General features: G+C 42.9%; 3 protein-coding genes across 5 annotated transcripts in view; 1 reads left to right on the plus strand and 2 right to left on the minus strand.

The window, feature by feature from the left end:
* The window catches only part of LOC148368310 (uncharacterized), a 165581-nt gene that overhangs the window by 95801 nt on the left and 51393 nt on the right, over positions 1 to 18387 (plus strand). The window lies entirely within an intron of this gene.
* On the minus strand, positions 753 to 11339 carry LOC148368315 (uncharacterized). Its single transcript, XM_088330358.1, has 2 exons — positions 11157 to 11339; positions 753 to 3001 (listed from the first exon to the last, which is right to left on the minus strand). The coding sequence occupies exons 1-2, from the start codon at positions 11215 to 11217 to the stop codon at positions 1614 to 1616; spliced, it is 1449 nt and encodes a 482-aa protein (XP_088186484.1). The 5' UTR covers positions 11218 to 11339; the 3' UTR covers positions 753 to 1613.
* Positions 13618 to 18387, minus strand: part of LOC148368316 (uncharacterized) — a 310091-nt gene continuing 305321 nt past the window's right edge. For all 3 annotated transcript variants that reach the window (XM_088330292.1, XM_088330294.1, XM_088330293.1), the window contains one exon: positions 13618 to 16760. In XM_088330292.1, the coding sequence (XP_088186418.1) occupies positions 14794 to 16760 (1967 nt within the window). In that variant the 3' untranslated portion in view covers positions 13618 to 14793. The remainder of the gene's footprint in view (positions 16761 to 18387) is intronic.

An 18387-nucleotide genomic window follows, 5' to 3' on the forward strand; every position in this document is an offset into this window, starting at 1 on the left:
TTATTTCAGGGTTTCATTTAATACAGTCGAAACTTCGACTTTTTTCGAATTTTATTGGCTGGCCAATGTGTCGATTATCATTTGAAGCAGTCACCATTGGCTAGAGTTCTTGGCAGGTAAAGGAGGCGTTGTCGTTTTTAGCAATACGGACCAGGATAGGCTAATGCGGGCTGAGGACCGACAAGCCAAGCCGCGATTGGCTGAAAAGGCAACGATACCTTTCGGCTGTTTTTTTTTTTTTAATCCATTATGGTGTGTTTTGAAGTAAACCTTTTTAGGACGTTACGTACTCTGGTGGAACTTCATGGCTCCAAGAACATGTCCTTGGTGAGCGAGGTCAGATTTAGAGTTTAGGGATGAGTATACTATGAAATCTTGATATTTTGAATGCCAAAGGTTGAAGCATCGGACTAAATTGAACATTATCAGTTTTGATTGTTAAAAGGGGAACAAATTGGGCTACTGAAGATTGTTCTGTATATACATAACAGTTCATATTTCAGTTTAATGTTGTCTTACAATGTGGTCATGGTGATTTCCAGTCTCAACTTCATCTCGGTCCAGGAAAATCCAAGTCCCTTTTCTCTGGTGCTTTTGGTTTCCGACACGAAATTATTCGAAATAGCCTGTGTCTAGCGTTTATCGTGAAGAATGCAACTTTAGACACAATGTATTTTCAACTTTTATCGATCGATTTTGTAGTTTGTTGATATGGATAATGATTGATCGACCCACAAATCATGCAGGCAGTCTGATTTGATTAAATTACGTTTTATTCACAGGACAAAGAAAATGGAATCAAACAAAAGTATAAAGCACATTGTTAACACAAGCACTCAGTATGAGCGAGGAAGGTGGATGAAATGATGCAACAGGTTAAAAGTACCGATCCATGAATCCGGTTTGAAGATAATAGACTCATTTCAATCATCAGGGATTGTTTTCATAGCCTGCCAACATGGGATATTTGCCCAAAACACCAAAGAGGTTGTTGCATGACCATTCTTGTGTAGTTTTGAGAACAACAAAGTCCCCCAGGAAAGGAGTGTGTGAGAAGCAGCACATGGCCAACCAGGAAGATGAAAAAATAAAGGTTCCCATCTCTTTTGGCGGCGGACTTAACGGGTATTGTTCTCATCCGGACGACAGGGACGGAGAGAACCACAAGCTCTCCAAGCTTTGGGGCTCTGGTGAGAACAGGCCCCAACCCTGGGGACCTAGGTCGGCCATTTTATTGTTATAAGAATTATACTTGTTGATAACCGGCAAAATTGTATGCGGGCACAAGAGGATATAGATCATCTATCAAGAGACATGACGCATATGCAAATCATGAATCTTTTGAATCCATATGAAGACTTTGGGGTCACAAATCTTTATGATACAACTGGAGAGTCTGCTCACTTCCTGTGAATGAATGTGGCTTTTTTGACGTGCTGGCAAAAAGAAAAAAAGGTGAGGGCAAATGGTTTTTTGGCAGTTATGTTCCTATAGACGACCTGTATGATACTTAGCCAATTGAATGTTTTTAAGTTACAACAATTTTTTACCACAAACTGAGCAGGCAAAAGTCTTCTCGCCAGTGAGGGTTCTTGTGTGTAATTGTCAACAGGTCAAAGGCTTCTCTCTTCAGTGTGGGTTAATGTGTGTTTTTTTAAGTTCTGACTTGAAATGAATCTTTGACCACAAACTGAGCAAGAAAAAGGCTTCTCGCCGGTGTGGATTCGCTGGTGTATTATTAAGTACCCACTTGAAGTGAATCTTTGACCGCAAACTGAGCAAGAAAAAGGCTTCTCGCCAGTGTGGGTTCTGGTGTGTATTTTTAAGCTCCAATTCTGTGAGAATTTTTGACCACAAACTGAGCAGGCAAAATGCTTTTTGCCAGTGTGGGTTAGTTGGTGTATTTTCAATTGTCCATTTTGGGCGAATTTTTGACCACAAACTGAACAAGAAAAAGGCTTCTCGCCAGTGTGGGTAATTGTGTGTCTTTTTAAGTGCCCTTTTGTAGTGACTCTCCGACCACAAACTGAGCACGAAAAAGGCTTCTCGCCAGTGTGGGTTCTGGAGTGTATTTTTAATTGCCCATTCAGGGTGAATCTTTGTTCGCAAATTGAGCAGGAAAAAGGCTTCTCGCCAGTGTGGGTTAATGTGTGTGTTTTTAAGTTCTGACTTGTAGTGAAAATTTGATCGCAAACTGAGCAAGAAAAAAGCTTCTCCCCAGTGTGGGTTCTGGAATGCATATTTAAGTACCAACTCTGGGCAAATCGTTTACCACAAACTGAGCAGGAAAAAGGCTTTTTGCCAGTGTGGGTTAGTTGGTGTATTTTCAAGTGTTGATTTCTGGTGAATTTTCGACCGCAAACTGAACAAGAAAAAGGCTTCTCGCCAGTGTGGATAATTGTGTGTCTTTTTAAGTGCCCTTTTGTAGTAAATCTTTGACCACAAACTGAGCAGGAAAAAGGCTTCTCGCCAGTGTGGGTTCTGGAGTGTATTTTTAAGTACCCACTCTGGGCAAATTGTTTATCGCAAACTGAACAAGAAAAAGGCTTCTCGCCAGTGTGGGTTCTAGTGTGTATCTTTAAGTGCCCATTATGGGTGAATCTTTGACCGCAAATTGAGCAAGAAAAAGGCTTCTCACCAGCATGGAATTTCATATACAACTTCATATAATACTTGCTTCGAAACGTTTTCACGCACTGGGAACATGTGTTACCACCTTCAGCGTTTGCGGAGCAGGACGTGTCGTCCTCATCCGTTTCCACGTGTTGACGGGAGCTGATGCTTAGAAGCTCCTGCCGACCTTTATCTTCAGGTTGACCTTGATCTTCGACGGTTGAACGGACCCCGGTCACTCGCAAGACTGGAACATCGTCCTCCCCCTCAACAGGCTCCCCATCTTCTGTCTCTTGCTTCACGTGATAGGGCTTCAGATCTTCCTCAATTTTAACGTCAGACAACTCTGGTTCCGGCCGCGCAGTAGCAAGATATTCTTGGCTGACGTCTGCAAGACACAAGTTACATTTATTTCTATTGCCCTCAACTCGTTCAGAAGCATTGTCCCCGAGTGCCAAAACGTAAAAAAATTCTAAAGGCTTAGGCGCGGCTGATCAGTAAGTATTAGGCCTCTGGGAATGAAATGCTCGTTTTAAGGGGATAAAAAGGGGCCAGAGGAACTTCCGACGGCGCTATGAGGTAAACAGCAGGAACGAAAGTCGCTCGGGCAAAAATCACCACAGACAAATGTAATACATACTAGGAGAAAGACAGAAAGGCTACAATTTGTGACTCATATCAAAGAAAAACACTTCAACAAAACACGGTCAAGGAGGGGAGACTTGTTGAGGAAACGGGCGCTAAGGAGAAAAAGGCCGAGGGAGCAGAAGGAATGTCATCGGTCGACGAGGGACGCGACTCGGCCATCCTCCGCGAAATTCCTAAATGAAGGCGAGAACATACCGAAGCAGCCGGCGGGAACAAGATTGCCGTGGCAAGACTAGAAAAAGAAGAACTTCTGGAGCGCACTTTGTCGCTGGAGCGGACGCTGGAAGGCATGGAGGAGCTAAATGCTAACACGGAGGAGCCAACGACGAGACCAGAGGAATCCATAGCCTTCCTGCTCCGCCAAAACGCCAAACTTGGAGTCAACACTTGGCATACGTAAGAAATGATTCGCCCCATTTCAAAACAGGAAATACCAGATACAATAAATAACTTCAAAATAAATAAATCACCAGGAGGGAATGGATTCCCGGAGGTGTTCTCCAAAAGCTTTAAGGAAGAATTAACAGCGGTACTGCATAAAGTATTTAACTATGCGCTAACAAAAGGAGATCCCCCCCAAAATCGGAAGCCATCGTAACAGTTTTGCACAAAGAAGGAAAAGACCCAATATCGTGTGAAAGCTAGAGACCAGTTACTTTACTTTCTAACCATCTGAAAATTCTTACAAGCATACTGGCAAAAAGAAGGCAGAAAATCGGGATTAATGAAAATGGATCAAACGGGGTTTATTCCGGGAAGACGGGGCGCAAACAATATCAGCAGGATACTAAACATAATTACGAGCACAAAATGAAATCGTTGGAACAACTCCAACAAGAATTTGACCTGCCTAAAAATGATTTTTACAATTATTTGCAACTAAGGCACTACCTCCAGAAACATGATGAATGGGTGAAAATATGTAAGGAGCCGACTCAAGTGGAGGAATTATTAATAATTGACTGGTGAAGAGGGCACAGCAGCGCCTGTACTTCCTGTTGAGGATGAAGAGAGCCCACCTGCCCTCACCCACCCTCATCACATTCTACAGGGGCACCAGAGAGAGTATCCTGACCAGCTGTATCTCTGTGTGGTGTGGAGGCCGCAGTGCCTCCGACTGGGGTAGTGTGAAGAGGATGACCAGGACAGCAGAGAAAATCATGGGGACTTCTCTCCCCTCCATTCAGGACATTGGCCAGAAGCGCTGCCTATCCCGAGCCAAGAACATCATTAGGGACCCCTCTCTCCCCCATTGTGGACTGTTCACTCTGCTAGCCTCTGGGAAGAGGTACTGCAGTGTGCGGTGCAAGACCAGCAGGTTCTGCAATAGTTTTTTTCCCCCTGGCCATTAGCCTGTTAAAGAGTCAATCACACACATAGTAAGTCTACACTGCTGGCAGTTCTTTATACCTAGCCACTCCTTTGCACATCTGTTCTCCTCTTCACTATCGTATTACAGTGTTATTGTTACTGTTTACCTGACTTGTTTACCTGACTGCCCATTTTGCACATCTGGTGAGCTGCTCCTCTTGCACTCTTTGCAATACTGTATAATACTATACATAGCCATAATTATCTCGTATATTATTAGTACTTCAGTACTCCAACTCAATACAACATTTTATTTATATTTATATCTGTACATTCGAAGAAACCGTGCGGGTAGAATGTATCGACATTTCCTTCTGTATACACTAGAATAACAGTAAAGTAGATCTGAATCATATTCAAAAGGACAATCAATAAAGGGGGTTCTATCAAAACTATATCAAGCCCTGAGAATGGATCTCAGTCACGATGACATGGCGGTTAAGGAAAAACGGGAACGAAAAACTAATGCGGTGATAAAAGACGACCAACGGGAAAAAAGATTGAAAGAGGGACACAAAATAACCAACAGCCTGACATGGAGGGAGTTTGAATGGAAAGTCAAAATGCCATTCTTCTATTCACCCTCTATCACTTCAAAATAGAAAAATACCGCCAATCTATGTTGGCGTAACTGTGGGGGGTGGGGGGGTCGGAGACTTTTACGCATATTTTCTGGATTTGCCCTTTAATATGACATTTCTGGAGACAGAAATCAAATGAAGTATTGGTTGGGAGTTGCGGGTGGACCCAATGGCTTACGTAGTAGGAATATTGCCAGAAGAATTATTGTCTATCTATCTAGCTTGGTCACATCCCTCAAGAGGGGTGATCGACAGCAAGACAAACACATAAAATAACAAAGAAAAAAAAGGAAAATAAATAACAAAAAAATGTTTTGGACCATGGCCAACCCAATCGCCCAAACACCCAAACAAGTTAGGCACATCGGCACCTAAGTCGGTCACGCTATCGTCCCCCCGGATGAAACGGGACACCAGAAAGCGGCCGTGTCACTCGGGTCAGGGCGACACAACAGCAGGGCCCAACAGCTTTCGCTGGTTTACCCCCGCCGCATCATACGGGTGCCCAGCCCATCCTCCGTGTTTGTGTACTGGCAGTTGAGTGGCCTTTTCATGCTAGTTTTTGTGTTTTGTCAATCATACATCATTGTTAGATGGTGTCCAAAGGGCTCTAGTCATAGTAACGTTCACTTTTGGAGCTTAGCTTCCTTAACGTACCTGAATATAACTAAGATAACACATGTTGGCAATGTTATGCTGAATGATTCAAGGTCAATTTTAACGGAGAGGCACTCCCAGTAGTCTACAGATGGTAAGGTGTAACCTTAGGGTTAAGAGATAGGGTTTGAGTTCCATATTAGGGTTCTAAACTGAACGTAGGGTTGAGAGCTCGGGTTACAAATGAAACACGGTTAGGAATAGGGTTACAAGCTAGGGTTTGGGCTGCAAGGTTTTAATCGATTTCAGGGCTCCAAAATACGGTCGGAGATGGAGTTGGGGTTTGAAACTAAGGTTAAGGTTTTTGTTCTGTAGATCGGCGCGGGAATTGTTGTCTGGTCAACAGAAATACATACTAAAGGTTATGCTTCTGCTAGCAAAGAAAATGATGACAGTGTCCTGCCTGAAACCACAATCCCCTGACATAAAACAATGGAGAGACAAATGAAAGCGATTGTAGATAATGGAAAAAAATCACTGAAGACTGAACTTTTGTCATGATTGCCCCAGACTTCTGCACAAGATGTTAAGTATGGCAGAACTAGAGAACAATATCATAAATACAATGCATGATAGTTTAAAACGAATTCGGCTTCATCAATAACTGAGATGCTTTTAGATACCTTCGTTTGTATGTGTCTGATGTGTGTTTTCCAGCTTCATTTCTTGTCCATTATCACCCCTAAACCTTTCTGATTTCTATTGCAACACCATCCATTTTGACTTCTAAATCTTGATTTGCCTTGCGATTAACAAAGAATATGACTTTGGTTTTATTTCAATTTAAAGATCACTTATTTTTATCCATCCATACTTTTATGTTAGTGACTTCATGATCATTGCAAGTTATCAAATCAATATAATTATCATTGGAATAGAAAATGTTAGTGTCCTCTGCAAATATTATTCGTCTCTATACTTTTGAAACATGAAAAATATCAATAAGATTTAAATGAAATAACTTTGGACCCAGGATAGAACCCTGTGGTACTCCACAACTGATATCCAAGTATTCAGGTGACAACTCTCCCATTTTTAAATATTGCTTCTTCCCCACCAAATCACTTGGAATCCATTGCACGGACACGCCCCTGATGCCATATCTATCTTTAGTTTTTTTTAAAAGAAAACAATAGCTTATTGTGTGTAGACATCTGGTGGAAGTCTTGAGCCAACCATCACGAGTTGTTTAGAGCGATGCCATCTTTCTTCCCGTTTTGACAACTACACTATGGATTACTTCTATCCTATGGACATGGGTTTTAAGGCACAAGAATTGCGTGTATTTCAACTCCTTGTTCTGAGGAATTCTCGTGCTGGCGTGATGAAGGGGCCCATGGTGGAAGAAGAGCCGAAGCTAGCGAAGCGGCTAGCGGCGTTATAAGTCTTCGGTACCATCCGAAATCATGGTAAGTGCGAACTCACGACCAAATAAGATCATCGAGTGCTTTTTGAAAACATCGAAGCGTACAGGGACCGAGTTGCTGTGTTTTGCGGAAACGTGGCTCACGTTTAGCATTCCGGACGCTAACGTGTAGCCATCCGAAGCTACCCGGAGCAATCCGGCTTCAACGCCGCTAAACAGACACACGAAAGCCGGGGGAATCGGAGAGGAGGCGGACTTGCTAACACGAGGTGCTGTATCCCTGGATTTACACAAAGAAAAGTTTTCCATCTGCCGCAGGAATGTCGAACTTTTGGACTGGCGTGACGTCATCCGCTCCGCTACAAGCACCCTCGGGCATCATGTTAATCTGTTAATAAACAACGGGGTAGACTGCTGGAAGTGTGAATTTCCCTACGGGGATGAATATTGTATCTATTTATCTATCTATCATAAGGAGCCCTCCCTTTTTGCAATATCTCCTCTCTGCGTATTTTTTGGGGCCACGCCCAACAACCTTCCCTCCAAAATAAGGAGGTTGCGGGAAGTAAAACCACCAATCTGCTCTGTTCAACACAATTTGGAGTATCTTGTAAACAGTTCCTGGACACTCTGGTTCCTGCCACGCAGTAGGAAGATGGTCTTCACCGATGTCTGAAAAACACAAGTCAAATGGCATTTTTTTGTGACGCCTTCAACTGAAAGAAACTCACAAAAGGAATGCGCAGAACACCATTGTAACATCAACCTGATCTGAAAGCTACAAGAGGGCAAGGAAAAACTCAAAAAAAAAGACCAGGATGCGGAAAATGAAGAAACTTTGGGAAGGAAACGCACATGAATTATACAGGAAGTCATGGAAACAAGGTTCATACATGGTTTTCATGGCCAATTACGAGCACTTTTCAAGCACTTCCAAAGCCTTATTTATTTCCTCTCCAGTACCTCCAAAGGGAAATAAAATCTAGGGCCATCAGAGGAAACTTTTCTTGGTGTCGTCTTTGATGATTAAAATAAAGTCGCTATCTTGCTCCTGGCGCATGCTTTGTGCTATTTTGGGACGTTCCCATCTACGATCTACGATCTTTGTGTGTGAAAGGGCTGTTATAACAGCGCCACCTACTGGTATGGGGTAAAGTTTGGGCTTCTGATTTTGTGATTGGAAGGCGGGAGTTAGTTGGAAGTCTACAGTGCGCCGCTAACGGTAACCCACGATCTTTCGGTGCTCCAAAAAAAGTTAATTGTAAAGATTAAAACAACAACTGACAAATCTCTCTACATGCACGGTAATGTGATTGAAGTTGTCAGGCTGTTTGGATTTATTCTTGTTTTGTTTCTGTCGCCTTTTCTGTTAGTTTTACAGGACGTTGCATGTTGTGCTAAAATGCTAATTCCTCTTATAGTGATGAAAGCCAGCAATGGTAGGAAACCATGTGTTGTGTGTGAGTCATTCATTGCAGATAAATTGTACCCGATTTACACTCATTATTGTCAAATATGTTGAAGTCATTGTAAACATTTAAAAGCCACAATACGATCGCTTGTTAAAGTATCTTGTTTAAATGGATGTAAAAATGTAATGTGGTGGTTGATATTCTAAAATCTATTTTAGGTCAACTGAAAAGAAAACTATTTGATATGTTTAGGGAAGTCTACAGCGTGTTGCTAACGATGTTGAGAACTCGCGGAGGTGCTAACCACGTGTTGTGTGTGACTCATTTTATTTCCAACAACTGTATTAAAAGCCTCATCATGCAGTCCAGCCCGAATGGGGATCTTAAGGGCCGGTCACACAGACATTTGCGGCTGAATCACGGCCAGAAATTTCTGCCTTTGAGGCGGATGCTATTGGACGTATTGAACTCGCCATTAATACGAGATACAGCTGTGCTCAACTCGAGTTCGTGAATTCGCACGCGGGTGGCAGCGCGAAATATTTTTGCCCTGCTCAATTTTTCGGAGCGCGGGTACACAGCATTTTACGAGCGTATTGAGGTTAACCACGGCCAGAAATTTCTGGTCGTGAAGCAGATGCCGCTGGGGCGCTGTCGGACGTTTTGAGCCCGCCATATAGACGAGATCGAGCAGTGCTTTACTCGCGGTCGCAAATTTTCACGTGGTTGGCCGCGTTCAAAACTTTTGAGCACGTGTTTAAAACGCGTGCCGCACACGTGGTCAACACGAGGAAATGACCCGGAAATGACGCGGAACGACGTGCTCTGGCTGCGGCCAGGGCGTGCTTACACATGGGTAGGACGGGAAATTTCAGCGGGTAATCGTGCGTGGAGTATGGTAATAGCATGTTCTGCGCCTGTATCGCGGTGTTATTACGTGAAATTAGCGTGTTAAGCGTGTGACAGTCAAACGCTTTTCTCCGCGTATATACAGCACGATTTGCCGAGCACCCGTCAGTTGTGCTCGTGACGTCAAAGGGGTGAACATGGATCCCCGTCAGCGTAGTTTCTCTTCATTTCGAATAAATCATTCGGTGCATCCGTAATGGTCACAGCAAGGCTTTGATGCTGGAACCTTAACTTGACCTTTTGGCTGAGAATAAGAATCCCGGCTACTAAGCTTTGTAGCGTATTATGAACTGATCGATAATGAATAATGAGTAAAGCAGAAAAACCAATAATCCTTAGCCCCACCACCACCACCCACCCCCGTCAGCGTAGTAACCTCGTCTCAATCCATTTTTATATCTTAACATTTCTTTAAAAGATAATAAAATAAAAATGATGCCACAGCTTGAAATCTTGTTCCTCACGGGACTGCGATTTGTGCGATTATGATATTCTACAGCCTGGTTCCGAGATTAGCTTTCCCTCGCTACTACAACCACATTTACCTCGTCTAATCTCACATTTAGGGAATGTAATGGCGAATATATAACCAAATCCACTTCGTCTTGCATTTGATGGATATGTAATACAGATTAAACCATTCCGTCTTTGTTTTTGTTGTGAACGTAATTTAACGGTAGATCCTCCCCCCCTCGCCTGAACGCGCATTCTGCTGCGCTTTCAACAAAAGCGATCGCATTTTATATAACACGCTATAAAGCGAGCTAATTATAACAATTGGGAGATCCTAGTCTATATAACACGTTTATTTAAACAATAAAGTGCGATCGTATTTTACAAAATGCGTTTGTTAACATGGATGAAGAAGTCACGCAGGGGGGTGGGGCGGTGTGGGTGTTGCGTAGGAGTCGGATTTGGGCACAACACCGGTTCAGCAGTTTTTATACACGTGGTATAAACACAGAAGTGACGCGCAAATGACGCGACGAGAGGAAGCGGAACAGTCGCCGGCGTCTTTTTTCCGGCCACCCCACAGGTCAAAAGCGGGTTAGCCAATTTTGCGCATTTTCCATTGCGGGTAAACACGGGCGAAAAAAAATCCCAAAATTTTAGCCGTCATTCAGCCGCAAATGTCTGTGTGACCGGCCCCTTAGGTTGGACGGCTACACCGCGGTTACAAATTATACATATGTAGCGAGCACAGACGGGAGTCGTAGGCGGAGTGTCAAACAAATGCGCCAACTGACGCTGCTTTAATCACATGTCAACTTGCGAGAACCAAAACAAATACACCAGAGTGGCTAGAACCGGTCGAATAAAGAGTCCCCCTAGGAACTCGCTAACTAAACAATAGTTCCGTGGGTGAATTATGTACAACCCACTACACATACATATATAAAGTTTGGAGACGACTTCATACCAGTTGCTGCTAAACTTCATTTTATTTCCTGCACTTTTAGTATTTGCTCGAGGTGAAAAACGAGCCGTTTACTGTAAAAGGCGGGAAAAGGTTTTATTTGAATGAAAAAACACTATTCTTTCTTTTGCAAAATTTTGGAAAGCATTGTTATTGTGGCAGAAGCAAAAAAAAAGTCCAACCTTCCCCGAGCTGCTTGGAAAAAGCGTCCTCTCGCCGCGGTCCTTCCTCACTGGAGCGCATTTTATCCGTCTTTCAACGAAAAAAACTCCAACTCGGGATTAAAAAGGACCACAAAGTGATACTTGTGTCGAGTTGGCGTCGTTTGAAGTCTCGACATTCTATTGTTCGGCAGCCATGACACCTTCTCCTTCGAAACCCCGCCGCAATGGATTGTGGGTACATATAGCATGGATCACGTGCTGCGTTCACGAAAATGGGTGTTTCGGGAAATCCTACCAGATACGACCGAAAAGCGTGTTAAGAATTTAGGAAGTCGGGGCTTTTTAACCCTCAACCGGGGAAATATAATCAGAAAGACACTCGAGGTGTGAGGTCCTGGTTGAAAAGTTGGGATACATAGCCTTTCTCCTGGTTAGAGGTTTGGAAAACTCAGTTGTCGTCTTTTCGGGAACACAGCAACAGAAAACACATAGAAGACGAGATCGGTCGGCGACAAAATAACTCGATTCGTCCGGTGAACAACTTTGTTAAGGCAACATTTGTAAAAAAGGAAATTATAAAAAAAGGTAAAAAGAAAAAAAGCAGTAACGGGTGTATTCATAAGTTTTGTTCTGTTGAAATTCCTGCTGAAATATTTTTGTCTAGTGTGTTTAAGTGTCCTGCAATGACGAGTCCAACAGTGCCACCTGCTGGTGGAACCGATTGATTTCATTGATTTTTTTTTGTTGAATTTTCACAAAATCCGTGTTTTTGTTGCATTACTGTTAAAAATGTTGGTACCGCCTTCATTTGTTAAGCAGGGTTGGGGAGGGTTACTTGAACTGGATTACTTTCAATGACTTTTGGATGACTCCAATAGCTAATATGCTCATAAAAGACAAAAGAAACGCAATAGGAATCAAATGACTCCATTTTGTGCAGGTTTGGGGAGTAACAGAATCCACGGAACGGCAAAAATGATGTTTGGATTTATTTTCACTTTGTTTCTGTCGCATTTGATGTTCGTTTTGCCGGAGATCAAAGCAGGGGGAGAAAGCTTACCACGTAGTGTGAGTCATCATTTGATTCCTATTGAGTTACTTTTGTCTTTTATTAGCATATCTGGTTTTGGAGTCATCCAAAAGTCATTGAAAGTCATCCAGTTCAAGTAACCCTGCTGTTAAGACATGTGCTGTGCGGCCGCCTTTTTGGTTTGCCGTATGTGACGACCCTCTTTCACGCACGACACAAGGTTTCACAATCACTCGGTTTATTGCCTGCATTCAGTCAACAAAACAATACAAAAGTCAGGGGCATCTGTTCACGACTGCAATTATCTCCAGCGCTTACAAATTGACTGAAGCTACGGCAAGCAGACAACATGTGAGCACATTAATAATGAAACTTCGATAATAACAATGAACATAACTTTCCCACGTACCTGCATTCAGTAAACAAAACAATACAAAAGTGAGGGGTCTCTGTTCACGACAGCAATTATCTCCAGCGCGTACAAATTGACTGAAGCTACGGCAAGCGCTGAAGCCCATAAACTGCCAAACAAAAAAGACAGTCACAGATGCCCATGACTTAACAACTAAAGGAACTACCGGATTATTAACAGTAATACGACAAAAACACAGATTTTGTGAGAATTCCAAAAAGCATTCAAAGCAATCAAATTTCAACTCTGTTACATCTACCTTCGGTTCTAAAACACGGTGCTGAAGGTAAGCTGTGCCCAATGTCAGTTGGATAAAAAAAATGCATATTTTGCGAGATATAGGAGCTGCTTTCACAAACTATCTTTGTATATAAATGTATATAAGTTGTGCTAAATGAAGTATATATAATAAAAACACTCATTAAAAGTAAAGTAATGCAGCTTGTAACGATGATGCAACGTGTTTCGATGCAACCACGCCACGAGGTGCGGCATGTTGAGCGATGTCCCGTTTTTGTCGGCAATCTCCAGCGCGCTGCCAACGATGTTGAAAACAGGCGGAGGTGCTGAACACATGGTGCGCGTATGTTGTGTCGCTCATTGCAACAACTGGAATAAAAGCCTCATGTTCATGTTCCTTATGTTCATATGGCTTTTCTGTGTCAACTTTATTTTGGTCCATGATAATCCAAGTCCCTTTTCTGTTTTATCTTGACTTAACACAGAGTTAAGTTTCGATTCTGGCAAAAGTAACGTGATTTCAGACTCTTTCATGGTCATAATAACAACCCATTACCACATGGCTTTCAATTATATTTATTTGGTTCAAAATCTAAGTTGGTGGTTACCAATTCGGTCAATAGGCGGTGCTCTCGGTTTCCGACACGAATTCGTTTGAAATAGCCCGCGTCTAGCATTTATCATGAGAGATGCAACTTAAAATACAACTTTAAAAGATCGATTTTGGAGTTATTTGATATGGATAGTGATCAGTTCAGAAGAAAAAGAACATCGACCCAAAAATAATGCAGGCAGTCTGATTTGATTAAACTACGTTTTATTCACAGGACAAAGAAAATTGAATCAAACGAAAGAATAAAGCACATTGTTGACACAAGCACTCAGGGTTGGAAGGTGGAAGAAATGATGCAACAGGTTAACAGTAATGATCAATGCACCCGGTTCTAAGATAATAAACCCGTTTCAATAATCAGGGACTGTTTTCATAGCGTGCCAACTTGGGATATTTGCTCAAACCACCAAAGAGGTTGTTGCAATAGCCCTTTTTTGTGTACTTTTGAGAACAAAAGTCCCCTAAAGGGAGGAGTGTGTGAGAAGCAGCACATGAACAACCAGAAAGATGAAGAAATAAAGCTTCCTATGTCTTTTGGCGGCGGACATCACAGGGATTGTTCTCATCCGGACGACAGGGACGGAGAGAACCACAAGCTCTCCAAGCTCTGGGGCTCTGGTGAGAACAGGCCCCAACCATGGGGACCTAGGTCGGCCATTTTATTGTTATAATAATTATAATTATTGATAAAAGGCAAAATTTTATGGGGACAAGAGATAAAATAGATCATCTATCAAGAGACATGAAGCATATGCAAATCATGAATCTTTTGAATCCATATGAAGACTTTGGGGTCACAAATCTTTATGATACAACTGGAGAGTGTGCTCACTTCTTGTGAATGAATGAATGTGGCTTTTTTTTGATGTGGTAGCAGTCAGTGGTTGAAAAAAGGGGAGGGAAATTGTTTTTTTTTTTTTTTAAATCTCCCACTTTCAGTAAATGTTTGACCACAAACCAAGCAGGCAAAAGTCTTTGCACCGGGTCTTGTGTGTAATTTCTAGTGTCCAATAATAGACTGAAAAATAGTCAGTGTAATATAGTGTAATAACCTGGGAAGCCCTTTGAGACTCTTGTGATTAAGGGCTATACAAATAAAAATGACTTGACAATATAATTTGTTTTTCACCACAATGTCAACAGGTCAAATCAAAGGCTTCTCGCCAGCGTGCGTTAATATGTGTCTTTTTAAGTTCTGACTTGACTTGACAATATAGATATTTTTTTTCACCACAATATCAACAGGTCAAAGGAGATGAGTTTCTTTATTGTGTAGGACAACCTAAAACAAGCAGTAGAAAACAAAATAACTTATCTACAGGTGTAATTCCCTGTTTATGCCTTTTGGGAGACTTTTTGGCTATTTTTCAGTGTGGGTTAATGTGTGTCTTTTTAAGTTCTGACTTGAAGTGAATCTTTGACCGCAAACTGAGCAAGGAAAAGGCTTCTCCCCAGTGTGGGTTCGCTGGTGTATTTTTAAGTACCCACTTGAAGTGAATCTTTGACCGCAAACTGAGCAAGAAAAAGGCTTCTCGCCGGTGTGGGTTCGCTGGTGTATTTTTAAGTACCCACTTGAAGTGAATCTTTGACCGCAAACTGAGCAAGAAAAAGGCTTCTCGCCAGTGTGCGTTCTAGTGTGTATTTGTAAGTCCCCACGCTGGTTGAATCCTTTTCCACAAACCGGACAGGAAAAAGGCTTCTTGCCAGCGTGGATTAGTTGGTGTGATTTCAATTGTCCATTTTGGGTGAATCTTTTATCACAAACCGAGCATGAAAAAGGCTTCTCGCCAGTGTGGTTTTTTTGGTGTAACTTCAAGCTTCCTTTATGGGAGAATCTTTTATTGCAAATTGAGCAGGAAAAAGGCTTTTCGCCAGTGTGGATTCGTATGTGTTGTATGAGGACCCAACGCATGATAAATCCTCTACCACAAACTGAGCAAGAGAAAGGCTTTTCGCCTGTGTGGGATCTAATGTGTTTCTTTAAGCTTCCACTTTTAGTGAATCTTTGACTGCAAACTGAGCAGGAAAAAGGCTTAACACCAGTGTGGGTTCTAATATGATTTGTTAAACTCCCATTTTCTGTGTATCTTTTACCACAAATTAAGCATTCGAAAGGCTTCTCTCCAGTGTGGGTTCTAATATGTCGCTTTAAGTTTCCACTCACGGTAAAAGTCTGACCGCAAACTGAGCAGGCGAAAGGCTTCTCGCCTGTGTGGGTTAATTGGTGTAATTTTAAGCTCTCATTCCGTGTGAATGTCCGGCCGCACACTGAACAAGAAAAAAGCTTCTCGCCAGTGTGGGTTCTGGTGTGTATTTTTAAGTGCCCACTGTTAGTGAATATTTGACCGCAGATTGAGCAAGAAAAAGGATTCTCACCACCGTGTATTAGTTGGTGTGATTTCAAGTTTCCATTTCGGGTGAATTGTTGACCGCAAACTGAACAAGAAAAAGGCTTCTCGCCAGTGTGGGTTCTGGTGTGTCTTTTTAAGTGCCCACTTAAAGTGAATCGTTGACCGCAGATTGAGCAAGAAAAAGGCTTCTCACCATCGTGTATTAGTTGGTGTGATTTCAAGTGTCCATTACGGGTGAATTTTCGACCGCAAACTGAACAAGAAAAAGGCTTCTCGCCAGTGTGGGTTCGAGTGTGTATTTTTAAGTTCCCATTCTGTAAGAATTTCTTACCACAAATTGAGCAGGCGAAAGGCCTCTCACCAGTGTGTTTTTTTTGGTGTAATTTCAAGTGTCCATTTCGGGTGAATTTTTGACCACAAACTGAGCAAGAAAAAGGCTTCTCCCCAGTGTGGGTTAATGTGTGTCTTTTTAAGTTCCCACTGTTAGTGAATCTTTTATCACAAACTGAGCAGGAAAAAGGCTTTTCGCCAGTGTGGGTTAATGTGTGTATTTTTAATTTCTCATTTTTAGTGAATTTTTGACCGCAGGTTGAGCAGGCAAAAGGCTTCTCCCCAGCATGGAATTTTATATGCAACTTCATATAATACTTGTTTCGAAACGTTTTCCCGCACTGAGAACATGTGTTACCACCTTCAGCGTTTGCGGAGCGGGACGTGTCGTCATCTTCCGTTTCCACATGTTGACGGGAGCTGATGCTTCCAAGCTCCTGCCGACCGTTATCTTCAGGTTGACCTTGATCTTTGGCGGTTGAACGGACCCCGGTCACTCGCAAGACTGAATAATCGTCCTCCTCCTCAACAGGCTCCCCATCTTCTGTCTCCTGCTTAACGTGACAAGGCTTCAGATCCTCCTCAATTTTATTGGCAGGCAACTCTGGTTCCTGCCGCGCAATAGCAAGATATTCTCGGCCGACGTCTGCAAGACACAAGTCACGTTTATCTGTATTGCCCTCAACTCCTTCAGTTTTCAGAAGCATTGTCCCCGAGTGCCAAAACGTAAAAAAAAATTCTAAAGGCTTAGGCGCTGCTGAACAGTGAGTATTAGGTCTCTGGGAATGAAATGACCACTAGGTGGTAGGAGTGGCTTTGTTCAGATTGTTTGCTGCGTCCCATTCTTCCCACTTTCCCTCGCTATTTTTCCTCGTCACTTGCTTTTGCGCGTGCATGTGCAAGTGTAACGTGTCCCAATACTCTTAAGTCCGAGGGAGAAGTCCCCTCCGACCCCCAAAAGAACCACTTCGGATGGAAGGAGGTCAGGAGCTGACTTGGAACAAAGTAACTTCCCAGAAGACGAATTCTCAATATCAACAAACATGGCTGGAAAGGAACCGCACAAATGTAAGTCCTTTTTCACAACTATGCATGTTTTTGAAACAAAATACATCGAGATGTCTTCGACATAAACGCAACGGAAAACCTTATTGTTGCCTCAAAAGATGAACATTGCCAAATGGCTTCTTTACACAAATCGACCAAAAAAGCCACAAACGACTCTTGGCACTCCAAACCGCTGAGTACCTTAATTTGTTCGGAAGATCACGGTTTAGCCCTGTTTTTATCTTAAAGGAGTCGTGCCTTCACATCCACACGGATAAAACGCCGGTCGGTGAAGCGGCATAGTCACGATAACGTTGCGGATATATGTAATTGCTCGTGTTCTTTACAATATGATGCTAACACGTGAGACCGAATCGATTCTTGACGCGGAGGGGAGGTCGGCATTCTGTACCTTTTAAATTCTATTCTATCGACTCTAAATTCTAAAGCATATGTGACGCTGGCCAATAGAAGGCTCTGACAGCCACGTCAGGTTTGTGCTTGTCGATTCAGTATGAAATCGTTATGCGGAAGACATCAGATCATTTCCTGTCTCGCGTCGAGTCGCGTCGGCCAGTTAGTGGGCAACTTGTGTCGAATGCGGTCATGCGGGCTAATGTTTCAGAGACTGTGGAGCAAACCAAAGCCCTGATCACATTCAGGGCAGAAAATGATGAGCAGTTCACAGAGAAAATGTTCACCACAAAACAACTGTGAGAGTGAGGAGGCTAACCTGCAGGTCCGCAATCTTATTGTGACAATGCATTGACCCACCCTTATGTCGAAGGACAGCTGTCGAAGCGATCGGCCGGGAGGTGAGCAACACGAGACATTTATCTATCTACCTTGGTCATATCCCTCAAGAGGCCGACAGCAAGACAAACACATACAATAACACAAATTTAAAAGGGGAAAAAATGGCAAAAAAAACTCACACAAAGAATTTTGGACCATGACCGACCCGGCACCCAGGTTGGTCATGCTTTCGTCTCTCCAGATCAAACGGGACACGACAAAGCGGCCACGTCTCTTCAGAGCACCCAAAACCTTGGCTTCCCCGATTGACTCCGTGCGATACCTCGCACTCCCTTCCACCAACTGCAGCCGCATCACAACCCAAGTACCTGAAGCTTTCCACTTCTTCCAGCTCCTGTCCATACGACCTTATTTCTAACGCCATGCCCACTCCATCACGTGAAGACTTGATCCACCTTACTCTTCCCGAC

This window comes from Urocampus carinirostris, chromosome 3 (assembly GCF_059441175.1).
Source record: "Urocampus carinirostris isolate Australia breed hairy pipefish chromosome 3, RoL_Ucar_1.0, whole genome shotgun sequence".
NCBI lineage: Eukaryota > Metazoa > Chordata > Actinopteri > Syngnathiformes > Syngnathidae > Urocampus > Urocampus carinirostris.